General features: G+C 43.7%; 2 protein-coding genes across 2 annotated transcripts in view; both read right to left on the bottom strand.

Moving 5' to 3' along the window:
- Window positions 1-3,691, bottom strand: part of T265_04066 (hypothetical protein) — a gene marked incomplete at both ends in the record, with an annotated part of 38,659 nt that extends 34,968 nt beyond the window's left edge. Inside the window, 2 exons of the mRNA XM_009168701.1 lie at window positions 1,308-1,459; window positions 3,408-3,691. Of these exons, the coding sequence (XP_009166965.1) occupies window positions 1,308-1,459; window positions 3,408-3,660 (405 nt within the window). The remainder of the gene's footprint in view (window positions 1-1,307; window positions 1,460-3,407) is intronic.
- A 2,074-nt stretch (window positions 3,692-5,765) lies between these two features.
- The window catches only part of T265_04067 (hypothetical protein), a gene marked incomplete at both ends in the record, with an annotated part of 7,874 nt that continues 2,378 nt past the window's right edge, over window positions 5,766-11,261 (bottom strand). The window contains 3 exons of the mRNA XM_009168702.1: window positions 5,766-6,108; window positions 7,466-7,555; window positions 7,767-8,038. Coding sequence (XP_009166966.1) covers window positions 6,061-6,108; window positions 7,466-7,555; window positions 7,767-8,038 — 410 coding nt within the window. The remainder of the gene's footprint in view (window positions 6,109-7,465; window positions 7,556-7,766; window positions 8,039-11,261) is intronic.

Raw genomic sequence — 11,261 nt, forward strand, 5'->3', positions numbered from 1 at the left:
TGATGATGATGATGATTAACAAACATACCGAACACGACATTTTCTCTCCAGTGTTCACATTTTATCCCAATCAGTTGAATGATTTGGTTGGGATGGCAGTTTGCGGTTACCTTGATGATGATGATGATGAGATAACATACCGAACACGACATTTTCTCTCCAGTGTTCACATTTTATCCCAATCAGTTGAATGATTTGGTTGGGATGGCAGTTCGGATGCGGTTACCTTGACACATGCAGCTTTCAGCAATCTAATTATTTTCGACCATGTCTGAGATTGAGTGAAGAGTGACTCAAAAACACGGCTCCACCGTATACACATTGGCTTGTTCTGATACACGGCCAACAGTGTTCTTGACCTTGACAGTGATCACATGATTTGGAGATGGGGGTAGAGTCAAAAGAAAAACATGGATCCTGCGCTAACTTCATCTGTCAACTCCGCTGGATAAGACGGCTGCTTGTAAGTTTGTTTCCACGGGTCTTGCACACTCAGCAGAAATGTTTACATTGCTGCCGGTGGCCGTCGTTCGGTGCGCTCACTAAGTACGCTAATTATATGTGCATTAATTTGCCCAGTTTTGAAGGACTGCACATAAACCTAAAATTACTACACGCGAAAAGATCAACTGTTTTCGACAGCACATACAGAGATCGGTCAAATAACACTCCTGGTCCATCGCACTGCAGAAATTCTGCAACAAGGCCACCGGAAATACAATGCGTCTTTCATTAACAATCATCCTGGAAGCACATTGATGTCCACTTCGTTGCCGTCATCTCCATGTTCGTCTTACAGAGGCTGGACTTAATTTGTCAGATCAGTTCAGTGACTTAGTACGGAGGCAGTTTTGTCAGATTTTACAAACTCCACATGAAATTCGTGCTTGTCTCACAGAGAGGTAAACGGAGCCATGTTTGTTAAATCCTGTTCAGCTAGTTCAGGTAATGTTCTTAGCACATCTGATGACCTAAAAGGATGCATCGAATCCGGAGCAGCAAGGAAAAAATTGACTAGCGATTCATACATCACAACAGGAATTCGTGTGCTGTTGGAGAACAGTACAAGCGAGAGATCTGGTTGAGCTCCCCCGCTAACAACATCGTAACTTGCGAGTGAGTGTTTGTTTCCACGGATTTCCAACCTGCACTGATGAACCAGACTGTAAGTCTATAAAAAGTTGCGGTAAAGAATCTGTAAAGAGAGTATGGGTTGGCGCGAAGACTTAGGAAACACGTTTATTGGCTTGACAGTAAAAAGGACCAAATATGAAAAGCGGTAATATACATCAACAAAAGAGGCTTACTCGGCCAGCATGTAGCTCACGATGCCTACAGCGGTCCCGAGCAATATCTTTCACCCAATCGATAGTCTCGAAATCCTCATAGTAGCCCACAGTAGAATGTGGAACGCGATTAGGGGTGCCATGATCAGGAACGGATCCCTGTTGTCCAAGTGCTGGATGTGAGAGAACAAAACTTGCGTAAAGTCTGCAGAGACACGAAGATGTTAGGTTGGAGCACATCCAAACACACGTAGTATCAATCGTACGATGGTGAGTATAAATTCAGATTTATCAATGGTCAGAGTGCTACAACAGGATCAGATTACCAACAAAAGACGTCAACAGCGACTGATCATTGCACAAACACACTTAAATATCAAGTTTGTTGTGAACAAATCACGACACAATAGAGCCCCGACAGAAATTTTGCTGATGCATTGATCTGTACTGGATTTTCACTCTGGACAAAAATGACCCGACCCTACGAGTCTAATGTAGACGGAGTTATGTTATGGGAAAACCAGACGCTGTTCAAAACTGCGTCCCTGGCTTGAACGCGAAGAACTACACCCACAAACGTAGTGAGCAGAAGGGCAGTTATGCATACGCACAAATACATACCGGCACCTGTGTAGCTGAAACTGCCCTCATACAGTGGACCCACAGAGCCGATGGGCACCACTCTCACACTGCTGATCACCATATACGCGTGTGTAGGGACAATGTATCCCATCCAAAATTGCATTTGAGGGACAATGTACTTTAATATTATATGGGTGAGAGGCTTGGGCACCCGTATGATACGAAAATCGGCATCCTGATCCTATCCAGATGGAACAGTGGGGTACAGAATGGACTGCATATTCCGAGCAGAACCAGGTCCTCATACTAAGCGGTAGTTTCAGAGTGAGGCCTGAGTGTCTGAGGTTGTCGTCTGCCCATCAAGCTGAACAGTATGCTTGCTGCGGCTTTCTTTATATGGCCATAATGGCCATCTGGATAATTTTTGCAATGGAGAGAACCCAAAAAAGCTGAGTTCTAGTTCAGCAAATTGTCGGATAGTCTCTAGTGGAAAAAAGTCCGGAACCCATAAGAATCGTGAACGAGAAAATGGGATGGCAATCGATTTGAAAAGGTCGTCTTCGTCGTAGAATAACGTTCTTCTTATACACAACTAAGCAGAACAGACATATTGTTGATAACGATGCCTCCACACCTTGGTTGATCAATAAATATACCGAAATGTATCAATAAAATACCTATATTTGGCACTGCGCCTGATCAGACCACATGAATCACTTACGATCATTCGCAAATCGTGAGTCGAACTTGTCTAAGCGCATTACTTGTAGTTACTGATTTGCCCATGCTGTTGGTACTGAAATCGTCAACAGTAGACAACAAGTGGGATCCAAAACGATGCTCAAGGACTATCGAAGGACAGAAATTAGAGGCTGTCTTGAAAGAAGGAAGCGAAGAAGTTCCTTACGGATAAACCGCCCGTCCTTTGCACAAGGACTACAGGAGTAGAGGCAATAGCTGCGGTTTGGGAGTCAGCTAAGGAGGCACTGAAGAGTTTGATGCGGGTATATGAGAAATGGAAAGCAATCTAGTTGGGAACAGAATCGTGCAACACAATGTCTACCTCTTCGTAGATACATCTGTGTGCATAGACTACATAGTACACTAACGTGAAGACAAACAGTAAAGAATCCACTTCAGGCGTAAGCAGGAAGTTTTCCTCGATAGTCGTTTCCATATGGGGTTAGCGTTAAACTACCTTAGTACTATAGATTTAATTTAAACAGGCGCGGCCCCGGTTTCTAAGCACCTACTAGGGCTCGTCAATATGGTGTCACATTCCATAGTGGTTTCGTTTTTGACATTAATCATGGATTGAAGGTAAGGATGTCGAAAGGTTGTTGAGCGTTTGATGGAGGTATTCACAGGTTTAGGTGCATTCGTGTGATTTCACTACTGCACTTTGGCTAGCGCACCTATTGAATATTGTTTTTAGACGACTTCAGCCTTGAAGTAATCGTGCGTCACTTAACCTAAACGCCTAGAAAAATTGGCAGTTATCAGTTTGAAAGTGAACAAAAAACACCAGAGGTTACCTACCTTTCTTTTGATTGACATTCAACTTCCCCCGATCTCCCAAGGTGAATGTTCCTGGTACTGTCTGCTCTACCGAATCATCGTTGAGAACAGTTTCAGAGGACGATAGAACAATCGGTGTGCTGCTAACGTTCCTTTGGCTCCTGGCGACTGCTGGAGATACATCTGTGGATGAGTGGGGCTGGGGCCGATCAAAAGAGGTGGTTCTTGGGAAGGTGTGTGGATCAGCAAACGGGTTCAGGGAATCAGGAAGCATTAATACAACTCGATGGTTTGCATGAAACAAGCTGAAAATGAAAACGGAATGATCATCGACAAGCGAAAGGTTAATAGCAAAGGATAACGATTAGTCCACTACACCAGAACACATCATCGCAGCCCAATAAGCACTTGCATGCAATCAATAGATAAAGTTTCGGAAGAATTGGCTTCGTGCCTCATTTTGGTGGAGTTCTTCTCAAGGAGACAGAGCGAACGTAAAATCGTTGGCTCGCTTTGCAAGATAAAATGCTGTTTCCACTCTTCAATATGGATGGAGCATGAGACCCAGAATGACTTCCGCCTACGTATAACCTATCTTTCACTTAACTAAGGCAACTGTCAAGAGGGTGACAAATTCTGGGTTACACAATAGAAATAATGGTTAATTTGAGACGACCGTAAGAGAACGGCGTTGAGGAGTGGCCCGAACAGTTGCGACCCCCACGATTTACAGAACAAATCTGTTCGGTTACTGAAAGAATACAAAGGTTTCGTTGCTGGTTCTGAATTTGGAGGAAGGAGAAAGCTCCGGCTTCAAAATTCACTACACTCCGGATGTTGTCATTTAGTGGACTACAAGCAACCTGGCATGAATTAACCGAACAGTACATAGTAAAGCCAGAGGCAAATCATGCTGGCGCGACTCCTTCCAATGCATACAGTTAGCCACCAACGGCCCTCAGTTTAACAAGCCCGACGAAATATTCCCTCAAATAGCACTTAATTAGCGGAATCTGACGATCAACGAGTAAACCTTGAGATCAATAGGTCAGGTGACCAACCGACGAATAAGAGCCAAATTTTCCGCATGTGTTGCGGCACTATTATTTGCAAAGATGGATTTAGGAAGTGAGCAATGCAGTATCCAATGGACTAGGCAAATGTGTAGTTCCAAACCGGAAAGGAGTACGAATTGTCAGTGTCTATCAATGTGACCACTTGGGCGACGCAAGATTACTGTGGGAGGCAGCGTGTCAGGGTACCGCAGAAATCAGACGATAAGAAAATGTTTAAAAAGAGGTTCACTGGACACAAACACCGACATTAACTCCAAACCGTTGTCACTGGAGATATCTTCGATATCTGGTGCAGTATTAATACGCATTTACGGTAAAAACATTTTAGAACAGCAGGGCTCCGGTTCATTAGCGGAGGTGTGCAGCGACCGGCATATGTAGCATTATCTAGTATTCTGTCAAACCACTTGATGTTGTCCGTGTAAAACCTCACTGCTGCCCAAACGAGCCAGTTTCATGGATAACCAGAAAGTTCTGTCTCTTACCTAGGTTGCCCCCAGTTAACTGGTATCCTCAACACCAGCGTAGAGGATTGAATGCGAACTAATTACAGATCGCACACTGATCATCCTGGTTGGTCCTGGGCCCAAAAATTCATCGTGAATCGTGAGCTAGAGGTTGTATTCCTATAACTGACAGTCCGCTTTTGGATACCGCCGGATCTATGTCATGTAAAAAGTGTACTTCTACTATTTCGTCGTTAGCCACGCAAACCTGCACGTCATGGTTTTTTGTTTGGTGTACGGAACTAATATTATCCAGCCCTCCTGTAAGGCATCATGGAATATCTCACAATCAGATTGACAGATCGAGAATTTTTCCGAAAGTAAACTAACCTGATGCCTGGTCTCCCGTAGACTATGTATGATACGCGTCAATGAGCATCACACCAACATGAAACCGACTCTCAATACTCGACGCCCACCGATGAATGAGTGGACAAGGAATCTGCTCTCCAACCATACTGAACGAACAATCGCCAGCCTCTTGACTGAAATTCACACTCAGAGTTTTCTCCACGGAGCTTCGGACTAGGTTTCTTCAGTAGTTAGAACACGAACAGCAACCCATAAAAATGGGGACTACATTCGTTTTCATCTGTCTTAAGAGTACAGCCAAAATAAGCTGAAATAAAGCTATTCATCTGGCCTAACACTTTCAAGTCTAACAAGTACCAACCACCATATTTGGTGCCTAAAAATAGCAGACAAAAGGCTTCAAATGGCCCAAGCAAAAGTAACCACGTGACCAAACATAACGAACAGCGCATCATCAAGGAACGAAGGCGAAAACCAGTAGTTCAGAAAAGGCTATATGTGTGTAGAAAAAACGTGTACAAATTATATACAAGTGTGCGAAATTCAACATCTGAAATATCGTACGGAAAGGCGAACTCATGTAGCTCATTGTCAGAGATCTGTGAAAACAAACAACAAAAGAAGCATGTGGCAAGGCTTTGATGTACGATTGTGTACAAAAAGCACGATGTACCGATTGGCAGGGTTGGGTCGTTAGCCGACGGCTGATCACAAGGTTAGTGTCCATTGCAATTCTTCCATATTCCCCATGGGAACTATTCTGGAGTCCGCTTGACGGACTCAGTATAGTGTTTGGTTAAATCGATACTGTAATGGCATCGGTTCATCCTGTAAAAAATACGTTATTCGGAATCCAAAGACGCTTACATCATTCCAATAGACAACGCGAACAAACTTGAGAATGTGGTCTCGTCCAAGAAATGTTCCGTCTTCGTTGTTCTGAATAAAAATATCGATCTAGAAAACAGTGGAATCTGTTTCGGGTTCAGTTGGTACAAACATGAATAAAAAGGCAAATAGGCAAAAAACAATTGGTCCTTGAATCCGAAAAGATGGTCAACAGTAAGGGGACATCAAAATAGCTGGAAATGCGTGAAAATCGCGGTTTAACCTGGTTCTCGAAACGACTAATTAACAGGAAAATGGATGCACGCTTGAGAAACTTACATCACGAAATCGGGAAATATCATGCAAAACTTGCTGGGCTACGTATTTTCGTAGGTGGGTCACGGTCGCCCTGGAAGACAAGCGAAGATATTTGAAGGTCAATGGTTCAAGGGAATCGGATCCAGGTTCCAAATGGACATTGACTTGTTCATCACTGCGGTGATAGTCGGGAGCGTGAGAGAGGTTGGAGGCAGACGGACTAGAAAACTGACCAGTGGAAGCGTCACCGGATGAGTCTAGGCCGTTCGGTGATAAGCGTTCACGTACGAGTTCTAGTTTAAAAAAAGAGAGAAGAAAGACAGCTTTGAAATGAATGGAGAATTTACTTATTTTATGAGGTAACCAATATGTCTGAAGGTGCAGAAGGAAGCTCAGAAGAGTTCAATAATGATGTGTTTTCTTACTGTTCCTATGATGCTACTGTGCCTTAAATTAAAGAAATGAGATTAAACCATGGCATGGCATTCCACTGGTTATGGTGATTTACTGAAAACAGGCTAACAAGTACCAACCACCATATTTGGTGCCTAAAAATAGCAGACAAAAGGTTTCGAATGGACCAAGCAAAAGTAACCACGTGACCAAACATAACGAACAGCGCATCATCAAGGAACGAAGGCGAAAACCAGTAGTTCAGAAAAGGCTATATGTGTGTAGAAAAAACGTGTACAAATTATATACAAGTGTGCGAAATTCAACATCTGAAATATCGTACGGAAAGGCGAACTCATGTAGCTCATTGTCAGAGATCTGTGAAAACAAACAACAAAAGAAGCATGTGGCAAGGCTTTGATGTACGATTGTGTACAAAAAGCACGATGTACCGATTGGCAGGGTTGGGTCGTTAGCCGACGGCTGATCACAAGATTAGTGTCCATTGCAATTCTTCCATATTCCCCATGGGAACTATTCTGGAGTCCGCTTGACGAACTCAGTATAGTGTTTGGTTAAATCGATACTGTAATGGCATCGGTTCATCCTGTAAAAAATACGTTATTCGGAATCCAAAGACGCTTACATCATTCCAATAGACAACGCGAACAAACTTGAGAATGTGGTCTCGTCCAAGAAATGTTCCGTCTTCGTTGTTCTGAATAAAAATATCGATCTAGAAAACAGTAAAAATCTGTTTCGGGTTCAGTTGGTACAAACATGAATAAAAAGGCAAATAGGCAAAAAACAATTGGTCCTTGAATCCGAAAAGATGGTCAACAGTAAGGGGACATCAAAATAGCTGGAAATGCGTGAAAATCGCGGTTTAACCTGGTTCTCGAAACGACTAATTAACAGAAAAATGGATGCACGCTTGAGAAACTTACATCACGAAATCGGGAAATATCATGCAAAACTTGCTGGGCTACGTATTTTCGTAGGTGGGTCACGGTCGCCCTGGAAGACAAGCGAAGATATTTGAAGGTCAATGGTTCAAGGGAATCGGATCCAGGTTCCAAATGGACATTGACTTGTTCATCACTGCGGTGATAGTCGGGAGCGTGAGAGAGGTTGGAGGCAGACGGACTAGAAAACTGACCAGTGGAAGCGTCACCGGATGAGTCTAGGCCGTTCGGTGATAAGCGTTCACGTACGAGTTCTAGTTTAAAAAAGAGAGAAGAAAGACAGCTTTGAAATGAATGGAGAATTTTATGAGGTAACCAATATGTCTGAAGGTGCAGAAGGAAGCTCAGAAGAGTTCAATAATGATGTGTTTTCTTACTGTTCCTATGATGCTACTGTGCCTTAAATTAAAGAAATGAGATTAAACCATGGCATGGCATTCCACTGCTTATGGTGATTTACTGGAAACAGGAAATCAGCGTTTTAGTTGTGCAATGACACCACTAAAACATGATAAGCGTGCAAAGAAACTACTCCCTAGAAGAAACCCTGGAAATAAAATCAACGAATGATAAAGCGGGATTGGAAGATTCTGAGCAATTTTACTTCAGAAAAAGAGAAAGTACAAATAGAGTAGGGTACATGATTTGTATGCCACTACATGGTTCTACGGAGTTGCGCCCGCTACTTCGTAAGTGAATTGACAGACATACAAACGTCCATGGGTTAATTTACACTGATAATTATTAGCTAGGAACAGCCACACTAAGTTTAGAACCGCGATTGCTCGATGTGTTCGACAAACCAGGTCGGTGCTGTCACAAACTTGCGCCGCAGCTTAGTAGACCGGCGATATGCTGCAGACGGTGTAAGGGAATTAGCTCTCAAAAAAAACGTTCATGTCATACCACCCGAACTCAAATATTTTCTAACATTATAAAACAGTAACCGGACGTGCCTGTTACAGGTTTGAAAGGGTACACGAAAGCCATCCTACCGTCAAATAATAGCAGCAATGAAACCGAATTCTAAGTTTCCGAATCAACCGTTATGTCCCTTGCAAGTGAGTTCCCAGTAGCACAGAGTTAAGCCATGAACATGTGCGATCAATATGTTCTTCATGAACGATTATGCTGCATTATCGTTATCTCAGAATGGTCAGCTGACTAGCAGATGTCAACATACATCCAGGGCTAAAAAACATCCAAATGTGAGCAGTACGGACCTAAACACGTCACCTTAACTTGGCACTCGTGCTTGAGTGCCGCCATGACTCTGTGGATTATACTGGCTGGGAGTTCATTTGTCAAGATCAAGTCATGCAGGAAAAATAAAGCGAGCGGACAGAGAGCAGGGGGTTTCCATAAAGCGGAAAATCGTTACACGATGCGGTCTAGCGCTACATTCGTGGTCATCTGCAGTGAGAATGTCAACGCAGCAGGGTATTTCCTCTCAGTCGACCAGCATTACGGAAGCTTGGTTACCGAATCCTCCTGAAGGATGATGGGCCGCAAAGGGGTGGCTCCAGCGGTCCACAGTCCTGTAGCCAAATGATTCGTCATGAAAGCCAACAACAGTCTTATGAGGCTAAAAAACGATAAATCATTATCGTTGGTAGCAGCGTCAAAGCTGAAATACTAGTCTTCACTGCTAATTTAGAGACAAACACAAAATATATACACAGTGCTAGTCCATACGATAGTATGACATGCCTACAGCTTCAGAACTGTTAATCCGGAGAACCTGGGAACACGAAAGTCACTGACGTAGCTAGCACAGGGAAGGTCACGTGGAGCGCATCCTCGTAACTTCTTTAATCCCTTTTGTCAAGTCAGCTGCCTTCGATTAAAAAGTAGCAACACATGTAGCAGCGTCAACAGCAATACATCTGTGCCTTAACAAACAGAAAACTTGGTCCGGTCATTGGTAGTTGTCTCCAGACAAGTGCATCCTAGCAATCACTGCAAGAGTTGAAAAGCTTGGGTTCAAGGCCCGATAAAGGCCTACATTCACTTACTGGTGGGTGAGGCACAAAAAGGATATCACAAACGAAAGCCCTTGTTCATTAGGAATTCTACGAACTATCACTTTCCCCATAACTCTAATCAACCGGCGTCCATCTGCAGTGCAATGTCACACTAGAATCAAACGTTACTGCATCCCCTAAATGTAACCTACCAGACCTGCGTAACATGATTAATCTAAGACTTGCTAAACCTAACTAAATTTCTATGTTACTAGACTAAATTGTCCGTTCTACTCACCAGCTTTCAAAGCACGCATACTCTGACTAATTCGAAAACAATTGTCCCTTAACCCTAATTTCTCCAGTCATGTCTATAGAGAATGCAGTCAGTTTCCTGATTCGTTGGATAACCACGAATGTAAAATAAAAATGCTTCTTTTCAGGTCCCATACTCCAAATATCCGCTAATTCTGAAGCAATCGATCGCGGTATACGAGACCGCAGACTTATACTTTAAAGAAGAGGTCTTTAGTAAACCGTCACGTCGGCGGTACAGTCGCTAAAGAGGGTAAATGGTGGGGTTTTTTAGTAGAATATGCGCCGAAGGTACGAACCCAGAAACTAAAAGATGCTTTCTATCAAGACTGGTTCAACTAAGCATATATAGTCACCCCTGAGGCTATTATGAACATCCAAGTTAGCTGACTAACCCTGTGGAAGCACACATAGATGGTTCCTAAAATTCTATACTTACACGAGGAACCATGGATGACTCTTCCAAGTACGAGCTGAAAATCACTTCCGGGGGAAGACACATAAACCACCACCAATAAACCAGCAGTGAACCTAGTTAAATCACGTAACCGTGAAACACTGCTGGACATCAGCCACAAATATTATGATTAGTCTTCAGCAAACAGCTTGGCTCTTGTCAATCCAAAGTTTGTGTCATCATCATCACCATCATTATCAGCTGCAATAACCGCGTACTCGTAGTACAGTGGCTGTAGCTGCCGCAGTTTCGTTCACCGATGATTTGGGTTGGTAGGTAGCTGCGCATTGCAGGCGCGAGCTGGTAAATTGGTGCATAAATCCAGCACTGTCAGTGGGCTGTCAAGCGAACGGGGGTTGGAAAAGCAGTTATGCATTGAAGGCAATGGCTCTGATGCATGAGCGCCATTGAGGGCGCGACTGGGCCATGTCTGATAACGTCTCTAGCCATTGATGTGGCCCGTCCCGGGGTCCCCATCCAGGAAGACGGCAGTGACCAGCGCAACTGAGTTTGCTGGTATTGGCTTTCACACTTCCCTGCCAAGTCATTGTTTGGCCGACTCTGGCTCTCTTCCACCCTTCAAATGTTTGGGCGAAGAGCCCTTCGAGGAAGTCGGTCGACTGGCATATGCAGCACGTGGCCAACCCAGCGCAACCTGTGCAGTGTGATCAGTTCATCTATCGAGGGGGAGTTATTTCTCCCGAATACCATTCGACGTACTTCAGAATTGCTGATCACGTG

The sequence above is a fragment of the Opisthorchis viverrini genome, assembly GCF_000715545.1.
Source record: "Opisthorchis viverrini unplaced genomic scaffold opera_v5_63, whole genome shotgun sequence".
Taxonomy (NCBI): domain Eukaryota; kingdom Metazoa; phylum Platyhelminthes; class Trematoda; order Opisthorchiida; family Opisthorchiidae; genus Opisthorchis; species Opisthorchis viverrini.